At 41.2% G+C, this 18,047-nt stretch overlaps 1 protein-coding gene across 1 annotated transcript in view; it reads right to left on the reverse strand.

Annotated features, from left to right (window-relative positions):
- COL5A1 (collagen type V alpha 1 chain) overlaps positions 1–18,047 on the reverse strand; it is a 505,662-nt gene that overhangs the window by 239,986 nt on the left and 247,629 nt on the right. The window contains exons 25-30 of the mRNA XM_068102230.2: positions 16,102–16,155; positions 11,730–11,774; positions 9,921–9,974; positions 8,079–8,123; positions 7,933–7,986; positions 7,574–7,681 (exon numbers count right to left, since the gene is read on the reverse strand). Of these exons, the coding sequence (XP_067958331.1) occupies positions 7,574–7,681; positions 7,933–7,986; positions 8,079–8,123; positions 9,921–9,974; positions 11,730–11,774; positions 16,102–16,155 (360 nt within the window). The remainder of the gene's footprint in view (positions 1–7,573; positions 7,682–7,932; positions 7,987–8,078; positions 8,124–9,920; positions 9,975–11,729; positions 11,775–16,101; positions 16,156–18,047) is intronic.

Genomic DNA, 18,047 nt, shown 5'->3' on the forward strand with positions numbered 1-18,047 from the left:
TACCCCCATTCTGACCCCCTCTATCTGCTGCTCCATTTGTTTAACTTCCCTTTCCGCTTGGTCCCTCATGTCCCTCAATTTGCCTTCCATACTGTTTTCTAACCCCTCTAACCCATTTTTCACTCCCTCTATCTGATTCTCCTGGGCAGCCATTCTATTTTCTACCCCCGTTAACCCATGTTTCACCTCTTTTATCCCGTTGTCTAACCCCTCAAAATTATTGTCTAACTTCCCAATTTTCTTGTCTAACTCCTCAAAATTATTGTCTAATTTCTCACCGGTACCCCTCATTTGGCCCTCTAATCGCCCACTATCAACCCTCATTTGCTCACTCTGAGCATCCATCCGGTTCCCCATTACCCCCATTTGGTCCTCCAATCGCTCACCCAATCGCTTACTATCAGCCCTCATTTGCTCACTATTAGCCCTCATATCGTCCTTCTGCAGGTTGAGGGACGCCTGCATTTGCGCCATAAATTGCTCCATGAGGGCCTGCATTTGGGCCATCCCTCCCACTTGTGCAGCGGGTGCGGCCGCCGTAGCTACTTGCGAGGCGTCATTTCGCGCGCCCGTTACCTCGTGCGTGACGACGCTATTTTGCGAATCTGCTACCCCCGCTGTTTCGCTCTCCTCATGTCCCTCATGTCCCTCAATTTGGTCCTGGACCGACCCTGCTTCACTCTCCCTAACCGGACCCCAGCCGTCTTGATCCGCCATAGCGCGACTTTCAAAATTCGGGTTTTGTAAAACAAAACGAATTTCGGCCGCTCCAAATTTTGACCAAATTTTTTTTTTTTCCTCTATTCGTTTTTTTTTTTCCAAAATTTGGTCGGGCCTCGAATCCCACTCCTGACACCAATTGTTACAGATACGACTTTGATGGTATGGTGGGCCGAGCGGGATGGCCGCCGTATCCGTACAAGTTACCCGATTGTGCCCGGGGTTGACTAATCGCGCTATGCTGGCTCAATAAGAAAAAGAAGACACCCGGCTGGATTATAATGACACAATACGACACCAGGGGTTCAGTTCTCAAGTATATTCGTACGGAAAAAGGTTAGATTACAACTACAAGAGGGACAGCATAGGAAGACAGGCACTTAGACACACTCTTATATTAACCCTAGACAGACCACAGATAAACGGGACAACGCTGACTCACACGGGATTTGATGGCAAGGAAAGCGGCAGTCGATGGCTCAGGTGCACCTGGCTCAGGGACAGAATCACGTACGGTGGTGTCCAGCAGATGCGGGGAGGTCGCTCAGCGCTCGTGGGTCGCGACTTTGGTGGAGATGCCGGGGAGGTCGCTCAGCGCTCGGGAGGGTCGCGACTTTGGTGGAGATGCCGGGGAGGTCGCTCAGCGCTCGGGAGGGTGGCGTCTTGTCCTTCCAAGCTCGGGGCGCATCTGACGTCACGTCCGGCGCGGGGCCGCGTATATCCGGCGGGGAGTGACACGCCCTCGGCTCGTTAGCGCCGCCCCAGATGGCATCGGCCCATGGCTTCTCATTGGGTGCGGGGGTTACCGGCTCCGCCCTTGACGAGGGGCCGACAGGGAGCCCCTTCGTGGTAACCCCGTGGGGCGCGTGGTCAATGGCGGCTAACCGAGCCGGAAGGAGGACGCCCACTCCCCATGCCGTCACCGCGCCGCCCCCCTCTTTTGTTGTTGTTGTTGTAGTTGGCGCTTCTTCATGGGGAAGAGATGCGGAGAGGTATGGGGAGGTCCTAAACTTCCTAACAGGTGCCATATAATCACATTCTGGTGCAACGAAGAGTCATAATTAATGGAAACAAGTCCTTAACTGACATAGATTAAGAATAACTAGCAAGATGTCCTATAATTGTCTACGTGTGGTGCGGGGGACCTGGGCACGACATTTAATGGGGGGATGAAGGGGAAGATCGGCTCTAATGGGTGTTGTTTACAGACAATGGGACTAGGGAATGGGGTAAGGGAGAGTTGGGGAGTATCGGAGAAAATAGGGGAATATTTACAAGCGGATATGGAGGCCAAATTCCATATTCGCAACAATATATATATATACAGTATATATATATAATCGGGAGATTAAATCAGACGCGGACGTAGCTTCAGGACGTCGATCTTTAATTTTCGACAAGTTTTCGACCAACAAAGGTCTTCTTCTTAGTCGTCCCCAAGTTCAGCAAAAGTGAAGCGCAGCTTACAGTTACCGTTCGCGTTACAGTTGGTGCACGTGCAATTATCCATGTATTTCCACATGCCAATCCACTAATTAGAAGGGGTGTCCGCATACTTTTGGCCATTTAGTGGATATATAAATATATAAATATAAATATATATATATAATAAAATAGGGAGAAGATTGTCATGGGGACCGCAAGGCTATCCCCTGCTCTTGCAGGGAAAATGGCCTTAAAATGTCTGTTGTGTATGTATATATATATATATATATATATATATATATATATATATATATATATATATATATATATATATATATAGATATATATCTATATATAGATATATATATAATTATATATATATATATATATATATAATTATATATATATATATACATATATATATTGATGGAAAGGTTGATGACTTGACATGGAAAGGTATATTGACTGAAAAGGTTGATGCGGTGGGCAAGAATGCGATTTAAAGCAAGAAAGTCGAGGAGTGTGGTAGTGAGACGAGGAGTGGTGGATAACGTGCCCAGGTTTGAACTGGGAGGGGAGATGGTTCCATCATTGGTCGAGGCCCCTGTGAAGAGTTTGGGAAGATGGTATACAGTGGAGTTGAATGATGTGGGAAGAGTGGAGGAGGTCAGAAACAAGCTTTTGAGAGGTTTGAAGAGGATTGATGGATGTGGTTTGCCAGGTAAGTTGAAGGTATGGTCTTTGAAGTTTGGGTTGATGCCACGAGTATTGTGGCCATTGATGATGTATGATATTGCAATTGGGCATGTGGAGAGGATGGAGGTTGTGGTGAGTGGGTTTGTGAGGAGGTGGTTGGGAGTGCCACGCTGTTTGACGCACATTGCCTTTTATGGTCAGGGTGGAAAACTCCAGTTTCCCTTGACATCATTAACCGAGGAGTTTAAGGTGGTGAGGGTGCGGGAGTTCATGATGTTGCGGGATTCAAGTGATGCAGTGGTAAAGAATGCTCTCCCAGAGAAGAAGGGAGGTTGGAAGTGGAATGCAAGAGCAGAGGTGGACGAGATGGAGGAGCGGTTGCAACAGGAGGAAGTCATGGGGATGGTACAGCATGGGAAGCATGGCTTGGGGTGGATGGAGCATGAGCGATGGGGAAAGGCATGTGTGAAAGAGAGGAGGAAGATGGTTGAGAGGGAGGTGAGAAGAAAGGAAGAGGAGGGGAGATATGTGAAAGCAGTCGGTCAGGCACAGCAAGGTGCTTGGACTAAGTGGGAAGGTGTGCGGGTGAGGATATTGAAGTGGCAAGAGATTTGGAGGATTGAGCCAATATTGTTGAATTTCCTGTTGCGGGCAACGTATGATGTGCTTCCGTCACCAGTAAACTTGAGATTGTGGGGGTTGTTGCAGGAGGAGAGATTTTATTTGTGCGGAGGTGTGGGAACGGTGCAGCATGCACTGAGTGCATGTTCAGTAGCATTGGCAGCAGGACAATACAGGTGGCGACATGATCAGGTGCTGGCGGTGGTGGTGCAGATGGTGCAACAAGAGGTGCTGAGATCGAGAGAGAGAAGAGTGAAGGAGACTGATGGGGGAGAGGTGTGGTTTGTCAAAGAGGGCCAAGTGGTAAGAGGTGGAAAGAGGAGGAGGAGGAAAGCAAGAGGGCTGTCAGATGCTTATGATTGGCAGGTGATGGCAGACCTAAAGCCACAATTGGTATTCCCAGAGGAGATCTGTGTGACAAGGTTGCGGCCTGACATTGTCATTTGGTCAAGTGCAACAAGACAGGTCATCTTAGGGGAGTTGTCAGTACCTTGGGAAGAGAACATGGAGGAGGTGCACGAGAGGAAGAGAGGAAAGTACAGTGAGCTGGAGGCAGAGTGCTGGGAGAAGGGTTGGCGAGTTTCGTGTCAGCCATTTGAGGTGGGGTGCAGAGGGTATATTGGCAATTCCTTTGCTGCATTTCTTGCTAGGCTGGGAGTGTGTGGGACAGAAAGGAGGAGGATGTGTGACAAGGTAAGGTGGCCCAGGTTGCCTTGAAAGGCTCATTTTGGATATGGAAGAAGTTTATGGAGCCACGTCGAACGGTGTAGGTTGGTTGTGTTTTTGTTTTTGTTTTTTTTGTTACTATTATTATTTCTTATTTTGTGTATATGAGTGAGTGGGTGAGGGTGTGTGTTTTTTGCATGAATTAATTTTTGCATGAGTGTGTGTTTTTGTGTGTTGAGTGGTGTATGATGTACGGGTAGGTGGTTGGTTGGTTGGTGTTGTGTGTGTATGTGTGTGTATGGGTGTGTATGTGTGTGTATGCATGATCTGGTGTGTTTTGTTGGTGAGTGGTGAAGGGTATAAAGGTGGGTGTTTGAGTGTTCCACCATGTTTGTTTGGTGCTGTGGATTCTGGATGTGGAGGTGTTGTTGTTGTTGTTCGCACTGGCTGTGGGTAGGGGTATGTACGCATCCAGGTGCAGTTGCTGCATGTGGATGTGTATGTGCCCCTGCTGGCCCACCTTAGCTGACCGTATTGAGGTTGAAGGGCCGAAACGGGATGATGCTGAGGACCTCGACTGAGGACCCGGTCAGTGCGGCACACTTGTGACCAGGTGTGTTTTGAACATATATATATATATCCATATACATACACAACATGGGAAAAAGTATGTGGACACCAGAACATCAGACCCGTATGTGTTCGTCGAACATCTCATTCCAAAATCATGGGCATCAATATGGAATTGGTCCCCCCAAACCCCCACCCTTTGCTGCTACAACAAACTTCACTCTTCTGGGAAGGCTTTCCACTAGATGTTGGAACATTGCTGCGGGATTTGCTTCCATTCAGCCACAAGAGCATTAGTGAGGTCAGGCACTGATGTTGGGCGATTAGGCATGGCTCGCATTCGGCGTTCCAATTCATCCCATAGGTATTTGATGGGGCTGAGGTCAGGGCTTTGTGCAGGCCAGTCAAGTTCTTCCACACCAATCTCGACAAACTATTTCTGTGTGGACTTTGCTTTGTGCATGGGGCACTGTCATGCTGAAACAGGAAAGGGCCTTCCCCAAACTGTTTACACAAAGTTGGAAGCACACAATCGTCTAGAATGCCATTGTATGCTTTAGCGTTAAGATTTCCCTTTACCGGAATGAAGTGGCCCAGCCGGAACCATGAAAAACAGGCCCAGACCATTTTCCCTCCTCCACCAAACTTTACAGTTGGCACTATGCATTCGGGTAGGTAGCGTTCTCCTGGCATCCGCCAAACCCAGCTTCATCCGTCGGACTGCCAGAGGGTACAGCGTGATTCATCACTCCAGAGAACGCGTTTCCACTGCTCCAGAGTCCAATGGTGGCGAGCTTCACACCACGCATGGTGATCTTAGGCATGTGTGCGGCTGCTCGGCCCTGGAAGCCCATTTCATGAAGCTCCCGAAAAACAGTTGTTGTTCTGACATTGCTTCCAGAGGGAGTTTGGAACTCGGTAGTGAGTGTTGCAACCGAGAACAGACAATTTTTACGTGACACGTGCTTCAGCACTCGGCGGTCCCGTTCTGTGAGGTTGTGTGGCCTACCACTATGCGGCTGAGCTGTTGTTGCTCCTACACGTTTCCACTTCACAATAACAGCACTTACAGTTGACTGGGGCAGCTCTAGCAGGACAGAAATTTGACGAACTGACTTGTTGTAAAGGTGGAATCTATGACGGTGCCACGTTGAAAGTCACTGAGCTGTTCAGTACGGCCCATTCTACTGCCAATGTTTCTCTATGGAGATTGCATGGCTGTGTGCTTGATTATATACAGTCACATGAAAAAGTAAGTCCACCCCATGTAAAGTTTTCACTTTTTCAACATATTTCAACATACAGCTGTTTGATCTTCATTTCAACAATATTGATAGATAAAGTTGACATAATATAACAAATATCATGAAACATTTACATTTTGTAGTCCATTGTATGATTTAAATAAACATAAATGCAAATTTCGCATGTGGAAAAAGTAAGTACACCCCTACATTTATCACTACTTCAAATACCTAAAATTAGAATCAGGTGCACCAGCTCAGGTGCAAATGATTAGAACATCGTTAGAGAGGATCTTGGGGGAACCTGTCTTATTTAAACCACAGACATTTAGTTTGGTTTGCTCTTTGTTGTTTAAGTGTGCGGCATCACCATGCCTAGATCAAAAGAGCTCTCTGAGGCCTTCAGAAAGAAGGTTATAGATGCCTACGAGTCTGGGAAGGGATTTAAAAAGATCTCCAAACAATTTGAAATCAATAAGTCAGAGATTGGTAGACAGTTATAAGAAACGCCTACTTGAGGATGTTTCTGCCAAAGGGGGCAATACCACCTATTAGAGCCAAGGGTGTACTTACTTTTTCCACATGCGAAATTTGCATTTATGTTTGTTTAAATTATACAATGGACTACAAAATGTAAATGTTTCATGATATTTGTTATATTATATCACCTTTATCTCTCAATATTGTTGAAATAAAGATCAAATAGCTGTATGTTGAAATGTGTTTGAAAAGTTAAAACTTTACATGGGGTGTACTTACTTTTTCACGTGATTGTATACCTTTCAGCAATGGGTGTGGCTGAAACAGCCGAATCCACTCATTAGAAGGGGTGTCCGCATACTTTTGGCCATTTAGTGGATATACATATCCTGTATATATATTAAAAGTCCAGTTTTAACTCCAAAATTTAACAAAACATCATAATTAGCATTTGCGATTCTTCAGTGTTCAGATTGACTTGGGCTTTGACTACATTCGTACAAACTGCATGCAATTTACTCGCATTTGTCGAAGTACAATGATGCTCACAATTCATAATTATAATGTGCATAATGAAAGTTCTTCATCTGACTGTTGGCAAGTTTTTTCTCAGTTTCTGATAGCCAATGCAGCTATGCAATTTGCAGGAGTGATACAGTATTAATCGGGTAGTTGGGATGAGTGGGGGACAGAGGGTGTGGAGAGCTGTCATCCTTTAAAGGTTAATGGCTGATGCCCAAAGGTCGAAGCCTTCATGCTCCTGTCGGCCCTCGAGCATGGCACGGACATGCTCTGTGGTTTGAATAAAGGCATTGCCTCCGCTAATTTTAAAAGTTTAAAGCTGAGTGGAAGGGTTGTAATCATACCAAAAAAAATGATTCAAACCTGAGGCCTTGTCCATCACGAGTCAAAGATAAATTACCCTCGGAATTAATATGGGGACAATCCTGTCATGGTTTACACAATCAATGCATCACGTGTGAGATGCAACAACCTATACAGACTAAGCAATGGATATCATGGCACTGCATATTGATTCTTCAACAAAACCTACAAGGTGTTGGGAACATCAAATTAGTCATTCCACATAAACCCCATCGGGGAGTTTACATAGCGACGCAAGGAAACTCAAACTGAATATTTAACCAGACCTTCTCGCCTGCTGGTCCAAGTGGTCCGGTGTCTCCTGGAGGCCCAAAGCGACCCTTGTGACCTTCAGGTCCATCGTCACCCCTTGGTCCTGCTGGGCCAGCATCTCCCTGCAGAAATATGAATGTCTCTAAAATAACATTAAACACCTGTGGACACGCTCAAAAATATATGCTTACTTTTGTATGATGCCACCTTTTCATTCTCTCTTCTAATCCTTCCTTGCAAAGATGAAAAATCCCTAAAACCTTCTGTTCGTGCCAATGTGCCACTTCAGTGCCAATGAGACCATACCATACTGAGACTCTCAACGTAGTTTTCCATACACCAAAACAATCAGGCATTCGCCGGCTTTTCTTACCTTTTCTCCCTTGAGGCCTACATTTCCTTTAAAGCCAGGAAAGCCTTCTTCACCCTGGTGAATTAAAAAGGAGGGCAATGCAATTACCAAGCTTGACAGTGTTGAATATACACCTGGCACACATCATTCGTGCAGTGGAGACTTACCAATTGTCCTTTGTCGCCTTTCATGCCACGCGGCCCATCGGCTCCCTGCGTGGAGACAAGATGGACGACACAAGTGTTTCCAATGCTTGAGGCCTCTAATTTCACATGAGACATACATTTGATAGGTTTCTGGCTGAACAAAGAGGCTGCCCATAAGAGGTACACGTTCTGAATGGATAATCACTTATCATACCTTCATCTCATTGTGTGATCGGCATATCCGTTTCATATGGCTGCAGAACAAGGCAAGCATTTTGGAGTCTCTGAGTATTAACACGAGGCCTTTCAACTCAACGGTGTGCTGCAAAAGCTCATACGGAGATTACCCGCAAGGGTACATCTGAGCGTGGGGCGGTGTCTTTTACCATCCTTGTGACTTTTCTTGAAAAGTTTGTTTAGTTTATGAGGTAGAAAATAATATAACAATTGTTTTGGTGCTTGCAGTGTGCCAAAAATAACTTTTGGGATCAATATCACCATTGAAACTGTAATATAAAGGAATGAGGTGCAAAATGATGGAGGTGTTCAGATTTCGTTTGATCTCTAATTTGTGGATCGGTACACAAAGCATCATTGGGATTCAGGGGACGTTGGAAATTTAAAAGAGTGAAAACAGAGCAAAGTGGTCAACCAAACGCTTTATAGATCCATTTTGCGGACTTCAAACTTGGGCAGGTCCGCCGGCACACAATGGCCTACGTTTTGAAAGATGTTTAAGAGGTGTTCAACGTCTGTAACCAGAGTTCAAACTGAACAGGGAGTTTTCACATTGTTATCGAAAGAACAGCATGCTTTACCATGCAGCACCACCTGGAGTTTTACTTGGAAATTCTGCTGAGAATCAAACACGAGCAGAGACAACCTAGGTGAAAGAACACCATATTAAAATTAATCCTGGTACCTCGTTCAATAAAAAAAAAAAACACCTTTAGAGGCCATTTTTCCCCGCAATGCGGGGGTTGGCCTTTTTCGCGCACCGTGGTTGTTGTTGTTTTTGTTTGTCCCCTTTTTGAAGCAATGTTTTACGGTCGGATGCCCTTCCTGCCGCCAACCCTTTTTGTCACCTTTTTTACGACAAGCACCGCCAAATTGATACCAAACAAATATTACTTCATGGGATATGAGCATAATCAATAAACAAATTTATTGCAAGTGTAATAAAGTTTGTTTTATTTATGACAGGGCGGTGCGTAGCACACTTACATCCGAGGTGTGTAGTTTTGGTCTGATAATAGACCCGATTATAAACGGTCACGTTGGTGCTTCACTGGTAGGGTGACACATCAATGTGTCCGCCATCCTCAGATGGACAGTAAGCTGGTAACTCCACCTGGTAGCATTAGTTGGTGGACATTAAATATTCCACTGTCTTTCACTGAAGAGTAGGAGAGTTACCACCAACATCCTGGCCAAATTGCAAATCTCTGCCTAAACCGACAGGTGCTACTGAACCGGTGGCAAAACTGCAGCCCTCAGAGAAAGGTGCCTATCTGCAGGCTGAAATCATTCCTGACCTCCTGTTCAATAGGCATATGCCTCAATAAGTTGTCTAACTGCAACACAGGTACACTAGTTAAGTGTTCACACAATATTGTCTGCCAACAGAGACATCATTATACTATTACCTGCCTTATATGGCCATTGTCTTCTGCAGATACTTCTCTAATGCAGCTAAACTGCCATAGTAATTATAACTCAGATGTTATAACTCATACATGTTACATCATATGAAAAGTGTGCCCACCCGCACTATTTGTCCACTCTTGCTTCGCACAGTGATACCACCCACAAAGCAACTGTGAGACAATCGCAAGACTCTTCAACAACCGGTGTACATCTCACCTTGACACCACGTGGACCGGGATAACCCACAGGGCCTTGAGGACCAGGAGGACCCTGCAGGAAACAAATGAAGTACATTAAACACGAATGTATGTGCAAATGACAAGTTTTCTCAAAAATATTTACGTTGCAATTGGAGTGAAGCAATGGCTGTGTGATTGCGTCAATCCTCTTTTGTTTTATTCTTCTCAGTTATGCTAAAGAAAGCACTGTTGGAAAATCAAAATGGCACATCCATTAATGTTAGAATGGATGGTGGACTTTTCAATGTCTCTACATTCCGTGCGTAAACTAAAGTTTGATGTATGTAGATAGAGACCTACTAGCTGGGTGGCTAACACCCATTCTTAGGGTGAATCGTTCACATTGTGAGACCAGCAGGAAATTTGGCAGTTACGCTCTCAGATAGACGCTCTTTAAATCCAGTCGATTAGGCAACCCGAAATTCAACATGGCAGCCATTTTAAAAAAAAATGGCCACCAAAATTGCTGATGTCCCATAGCCTTTTTAATATTGAATTTAGGATGTACGAATGAATGAATGAATGAATGATCGTTTTAATGGAAGTACGAATATCAATAGTACGAAGTTTTAATGGAATGATCGTACGAATATCAATACAAAATCACAGAACTACATATTATCTATAAGAGGTAGGTAATATTTTGAATTTGTTAGCTCTTTCACGAGCCTCGATTCAGTATACAAAAAAAAAAAAAAAAATTTTTTTTTTTAAACCTAATTAAGACAATTTTTTTATTTTAACAAGAATTTGCGTCTGTATCCATCTTGTATCCACCCGGTGCATCCTCTCCCATCCCTCATTCTTCCCCACGTTCCTTATTTGTCCAAGTCTCCCTCTATTTTATCCTTTAAACATGCTGTTGGTGTTTCCCCCCTCTCTTCCTACTGATCCTTTTGTTCGGTTGCGTCTCAATCCATTCAGTGTTCTAGCTCCTCCACGTGCCTCGACTTTGTATAAAAAAGCACAAAAAGGAAATCCCACTTTCTGAAAATAGCGGCACAATAGGAGGCTTCCAGGAGAATATGGATATTCTCAACAATATGTTCAAAGAGGTACGCTAACACTCATGGGAAATAGGGTGATGCGATGTTTCTCGCATGAACCCTTCTTCAAAGTAAGACAAGGAAGGCTAATGCCCTGAACGTCACTTCACCTGTTTTCCCACGGCAGTTAGAATACCTCTTGGACAACATTTGCTTGAATAAATTAATTCTCCTTATTTTACTGCTACCAGACTGACTCTGGCCTTTATCATTATGCTTCCAGAAAAAGTCTGAGGAAATTTCAACTCGCATATTCCTGATGTCTCTCTATTGATTCACATTGGATTCTTCAATACAGTTTGTGACCCAATAATCACTGTTATAAAAAATTGACAGTGATCGGTTCAACCAAAAGCACAACTCATTTCAGGTACAGCTTGAATGTGGGAAAGCCGCATTTGTGGGTTTTTTTCGAAATAGCTTGTGTGTCTTTCCTACAAAATTTATGTTCCAAAATAATATAGCTCCTGTCAGTGTCACATGTACAACAGAGAAATATTTTGGAATGAAAAAGGTGGTTTTTGTTGAAAATGTGTGCCAGTATTTATTGCTCCTTGTTGTTTCCTATTTATGAATCCCCAACTATTCAAGATAAGGAAATTAAAGATCATGTCCAAGCGTTTACTTTCCCAAGAGAAATAAATCTTTAGCATTGGAGATCATATCCTGGCAGAAGAGTAGTAAACGAGTGACAAAAAAACTAGAAATTCAAAGTGGAAAATGTGTTTATGCAAACCTACAAAGTTTCCCTTCTCGCCAACTGGGCCTTCTTTTCCTGGGTGACCCTGTGGAGGATGGAAGCACATTGAGAGATCAGAATTACCATTCCCATGGAATCGCTTCTACTGATTAAATTTTTAAAACATTCATTAGAATGTTGACAAACACGGGTGGTGTAAGATAACCAAGAACAATTATTATGTTAAAACATTCGGTTTTGTAACATCAACAGAGGGCCAACTTTCATTGAAACAGACAATTTGGTGAAATCATTAAGTGCACGGTATTTCGGAAAGTTTAGCATTGAAAGTGCAATACTGTAAATCTGTAGTGATAATAACAATAATAGCAGATAGGGGACCGTCTATTTTGTTATTTTCCTCTTTTTGTCCTTTTAAGAACATTTTCACACTTTGGACCCTTTTAAACTCTATGTACCCTTTAAGACCCCACATTCCCTTGAAGTCCTTCAAGACCCCCTAAGACCTTACAAGACCCTCTTCATCACCAAATGCAGCCCGACTATGACTGCCCTCCAACAGGACATGAGCGTCTTCCCCACTTCAGACTATTCATTATTATCATTGTAATTTTCAATATTGTCATTATTATTATTATTATCATTATTATTAGTATTATCATGTGTTTATGCAAACCTACAATGTAAATCATTATGTGCCATTATCATTGTCATTATTATTATCATTATGTATCGTTGTCAATATTATTATCATTATGTACCATTATCATTATTATTATCATAATAATTATGTGCCATTATCATTGTCATTATTATAATCATTATCATTAAGTATCGTTGTCATTATTATTGTTATTATTATCATTATGTGCCATTATCATTGTCATTATTATCATGATCATTATCATTATGTGCCATTATCATCATCATTATTATTATTATTTTTTTTATTATCATTATGTATCGTTGTCATTATTATTGTTATTATTATCATTATGTACCATTATCATTGTCATTATTATCATGATCATTATCATTATGTGCCATTATCATCATCATTATTATTATTATTATTATTATTATCAGCATGTATCGTTGTCATTATTATTATCATTATGCACCATTTTCATTATCGTTATCATTATTATTTTAGTTTATGTGCTGTTATTGTCATTATCATGAGGTACTATCATCATCATTATTATTACCATTATGATGATCATTATCATTAGGTACCATCATCATTATTATTACCATTATCATGATCATTATGTACCATTATCATTATGTGTCATTATTATGTACCATTATAATTACTATTATTGTTATTATTAACATTATCGTTACGTACCATTATCATTACATGTCATGATTATGATCATTATTATTATCATTATCCATTATGTGTCATTATGATAATTATTATCATTATCAATATGTGTCTTATGTACCATTATAATTATCATTATTGTTATTATTAACATTATCATTACATACCATTATCATTATTATGATAATTATCATTATCCATTATGTCATTATTGTAATTATTATCATTACAATTATCATTTTGTACCATTATCATTATCTTTACCATTATAATTTCAATAGTATTGTTATGTTTATGGGGGTAGGAAAAGGATACCGTAGGGAACCATGGCCATAAAAACATTGCCTCAAACAGGGAACCATGATGATTGTCATGGGACCCGCAAGGCTAACCCCCGCTCTAGCGGGGAAAATGGCCTTAAAACGATCATTCATATTCATTCATTCACGTTGACCTAATTGGACTAGGCTTTCAAATTATTGAGCCATTTTGCAATAACATTACATTAAATGAATGCAGATTTATTTTATTTGGATTTTTTGAATGGTGAATGTAACATGCTATTGATTGAATGTAATCCCTGATATACGTTAAAATAAAAAGGGGGCATAGAGATCAATCAAAGGCCCATTAAAGATCAATTGAAGGTCCGGTAAAGGTCAAGGTCAAAGATGTATATGCAGATGCACACCTTCACACTAGTATCCATGTTCGTGAAAAATTAGATGTTTGCAGCCGAAGTTCTTTTGGTGGTATTAGAACAACAAAAGGCTGAAATAATAATAATAATCATAATAATAATAATAATAATAATAATAACAATAATATTCAGAAGATGAATAAAAGGTCTTCCATTTGGAAATGGAAAATCCTAATAGATAATGATAATAATATAGGGGACATATAAGTAGGTAAATTTTGGCACTATATAGAGATGTGGTTATTGTTTTATTTTAAACTTAAACACATAAGGCTTATTATATGACATTACTTTCATTATTGTCCAATATTGCTTGTTCTTTCAAAGTACAATCCATAAGCTTGCTATCATACAATTACAGACATAGGTGAATATTGAGCAGTGAGATTTCATACAATGATTGTGCAAACAATGCAACAATGAACACATGATGGCAGTTTATGCTGAAAATGTAATCTCAGATTATACAGGAGTCATTATGGGCTGCTGTCCAACTCTGGATGTGAGTCCCTTAGAGACGACCAGTCTGCATCCCTCTGACCAGTGTGCCTCCGACAAATCTGCATAATTTTGCATCACTATGTATATTTTACCTCTGCCACCGGAGGTAGATGGACGTCACGTTTTCACCCCTGTTTTCTGTTTGTCTGTCTGTGAGTAGAATATCTCAAAAAGATATGAACGGATTCGGACGAAATTTGGTGGACATGTGTGTGTGTGTGTGTGTGTGTGTATGTATGTGTGTGTGTGTGTGTGTGTGTGTGTGTGTGTGTGTGTGTGTGTGTGTGTGTGTGTGTGTGTGTGTGTGTGTAACAAGTACGAAATTATTCGATTTTGGTTAAGATCTGCATCCGGATGCTATAATTTTAGCACGATATCTCAAAATGTTGTGGACGGATTTTGACAAAACCTAATGGATGAGTCGAGTCGGGGAGAAGAAGAAGCTGATTAAACTTTGGTTCATGTCTGGATCCAGATTCGACCTATCAGTGGGATACAAAACGTAAACTGTTCAGCCTGCCAAAGGTACGCTCTCTACCGAGTGCCGTTCTATTTCACTTGGTGTCAGTCGTCAGTCTGCAGGAGTTTGTATCAGCCTGTGCTATTTCCATTTTGTCTGCAATCAATTTGAATCAGCCTGCATGTCCTACTTTATTTCTCCAATGAAAAACCAAAGAATGCACTTTCATCCAAATTTTCTTGCGGGATAATTAATGAGCATCCGATTTTGTGAAACTGACCTTTTGACAAATCATCATTATAAGAAGCATGTTATAAATTGCAAATAAGGGTTTAAAATGAGCAAGACATAGCATTTAGAACATTTGGACATTTAAACTCATCATCACAATATTATTTATGGATGCAAAAAAAATGCAGAATTTTGAACTTCTCCCTTCCACTCCACTTGCCTCCTTTTATTACAAGGAAATTCAATCTCGTCGGAAGCCATTTGGTCCATCAAAGCCTGCACTATTATGACCAACTTATGGTTGTTTGTCCTTGATCTATCCTTTCTAAATGCTGAGCATGAAGCAAGGAAGCAGCATGTACCATTTTAAGTCTTTAATTTGACTCTGATGGGGTTTGAACCACCGACCGCTCCCAGACACAGAGCAGACTTTCTAACTATTAAACCGAGGCTGTTCAAACTATGGAACAAATGGAACTTTTTTGAAAATTTAAAAAACAAACTATTAAAATTTAAAAGAGTCTTCGGTGCACTTTGAAGAAATCCATTTTCATTTACTCATTAGCTTGGTCCTGTTTCATTTGCACACGAGACATGTGACCCCAATCGCCAGAGATTCAAATATCGGCTTAATGACCGGTTAATTACAAAGTCCACGTGTTTGCATCTCCGGCATTTTTATTTGCCAATGAATCGTTGTTAACACTGTTAGTTTCAATGCAAACTCGGATCTATTTCAAATCAATGTTCCTTTTGACTGCAGGAGAAGAGAGACAACAACCTCCTTTCTCCCCTACAAAATCATTGCCCATTCCACCTTCAGTTCGCCTCGATACTTTTAAGATAACGATCCATTCACAGGTGTACTTGTTCATCTTGTAATTACTCAGTGACAGGAAGCGATATGGCCACTGCTGAGATTGAGAATTCTTCAAGATAACAGGATAACAGGTAAGTTTGATTTAAAAAGACTCGCAATAACATCCATGATTGTGGAATGTGTTGGAAATGCCATTAATAAAAGCAATGAACAAGAGGTGCACAAGGTATGAATAATTTAAAGCTTTGTGCACAAAATGAAATTTAAACCAAACTCAAGTTGTCACGAGTGGACAAATTGTCCTTTCACAGCCGTTTGATTTTTTCTTTGCACATATCCCAGCCATTCAGACATGCCTGAAAGAACTTACGGGGGGTCCATCAATTCCTCGCAGGCCTGGGAGACCACTCTTTCCTTGTGGCCCCTAGAAAAGACACTTTGGTTGTTCAAGTCAGACGATTAGCAAACAAGGAGCACACAACCATTATTTTGTTTGTTGCACATCAGAGCATTGCAGGTCATTGTTGCAGGTCGACAATGAGCAGACCATTAGCTTTCATCACATCATCATCCACCATTAAGAGAGCAAGATCTATAAATAAGAGCTTATCCAATTACCAGGATACGTAATACAAAATAATGCTTTTTAAAATATGGTTGGAATGCAGTGAGTGTGTTCTACAAGTGCATTTGCCTTGGCTCGGCAGTCACGTTTGTGATGGATATGTCTGCATATTAAGTGTGTGCTCACAGGGTAGCACTCTCCCTTTTTACCGATCCACACTATCCTAAGATTCTTCTTGTTATTCTATGTCCGTTTAATACAATTAAAATGGGTCTAATAGTCTTTCTCAGAATATATGACAATAATATGCTTTGGAAAACTCAGCATTCAAACAAATATTTGACGTTGCAGTCATGAATGGCAATATAACAATGGGTAAATCAAGAAAGTCTGTGAAACACCTTGATCGAATCATGAGCTAAACACTTGGTTCAAGAATGTTTTAAGTATCTGTATTCGCCCTGTGTGACTAATTCTGGTTGATAAACTTTCTTTAAAAATTGACGCATTGACTTCTTCATCACCGGTTTGTGACTCAATAATTTCACCAAGCCCATCGAGTCATTCCTCCTGGTTGGTATAGCACATCAGAATCGCCAGGATGACTTTCCCAATACAGTATGAAAAGAGCTACAGAACACAAAGTTACTTTTTCAAGATTTATAAACTTTCATAAAAACTCCCAGAAATGCTTATAATGAATGAACCAAAGAACCCGTGATAAAATGAGAAGCAGAACGGTTTCTGATATCATTTTCTGCTTTTAGAGCCATTTAAATAACAAATTATCTTACGAAGTTAAAAAAAAATTTTTTTTTAAGTTCTTCTTTAAAATGTGTTTTTATTTATTTATTTAAAAGTGAAGTTTCATCAAGAAGGTAACATAAGTAAGTCTTGGAACTGTAATTATGCAGATGGTGGTTGTACGTAAAATAGAATGCCATTCATGATTGGATGCCAATTGTTCTTAACCACAGACATTCCTGCCACTCTCAATTATATAGTTGGTTGCCCTTTGTATCCAAATAAGATCGTTTGAATGGAAAATGCAAACTACCAGCTCTATTTGCTTTTAGTGCAAAAACAGATGTTTCGACAACAAGCACACTCTGAGATTGCAAGCGGTGTCACCTGGTGTCCAGGGTGCCAGCAATAGCTCGCCTCCGTGTCACGAAAGACACTGTGGGATGTTGAACATCCACCAACTTACTAATACTAGCGGATGAGACACCCAATGTAACGTCCATACCCACTGATGCCTAAGCCTGCCTGTGACACACCAGGATTACAGTTTATAGCTGGGCTAGGTTTCAAATGCAGGACAGACAGCTCAGGAGTGCACATACCTCTCGGGTATCCTGCAGGTTCATCCGCTGATAATCCACCCAGAAACTTGCTCATGACCTGTTTTGTTGGAGGGCATATTTTACTGTGGAACATACAGGATGGCAGGGGGTGGCAGAAGAGTTGGGCCCCTTTTGTTCCATACACGATGCAAAGAAGAGGGAACTGGAGTGTTAATATGAATCGTTATACTTTAACATTTGATGTTATGTTTTTGTTAAATTGGTCTTTTTTGACAATAATGCATTTTTTGATTTGCGGAACCTAATTCCACGATTTGAAGTCAACAATACACTTGGACACATGGAATTGGTGGGCTCAAAAGGCAAGTGGGGAGAATTACTGTTTTGATGTTGTATATCATGGTTGTTTGAGGTAAGTGATGGTGGCTGCCAGAACCTTGGCCA

Source organism: Myxine glutinosa, chromosome 13 (assembly GCF_964187855.1).
Source record: "Myxine glutinosa chromosome 13, kmMyxGlut1.1, whole genome shotgun sequence".
NCBI classification, from domain to species: Eukaryota; Metazoa; Chordata; class Myxini; order Myxiniformes; family Myxinidae; genus Myxine; species Myxine glutinosa.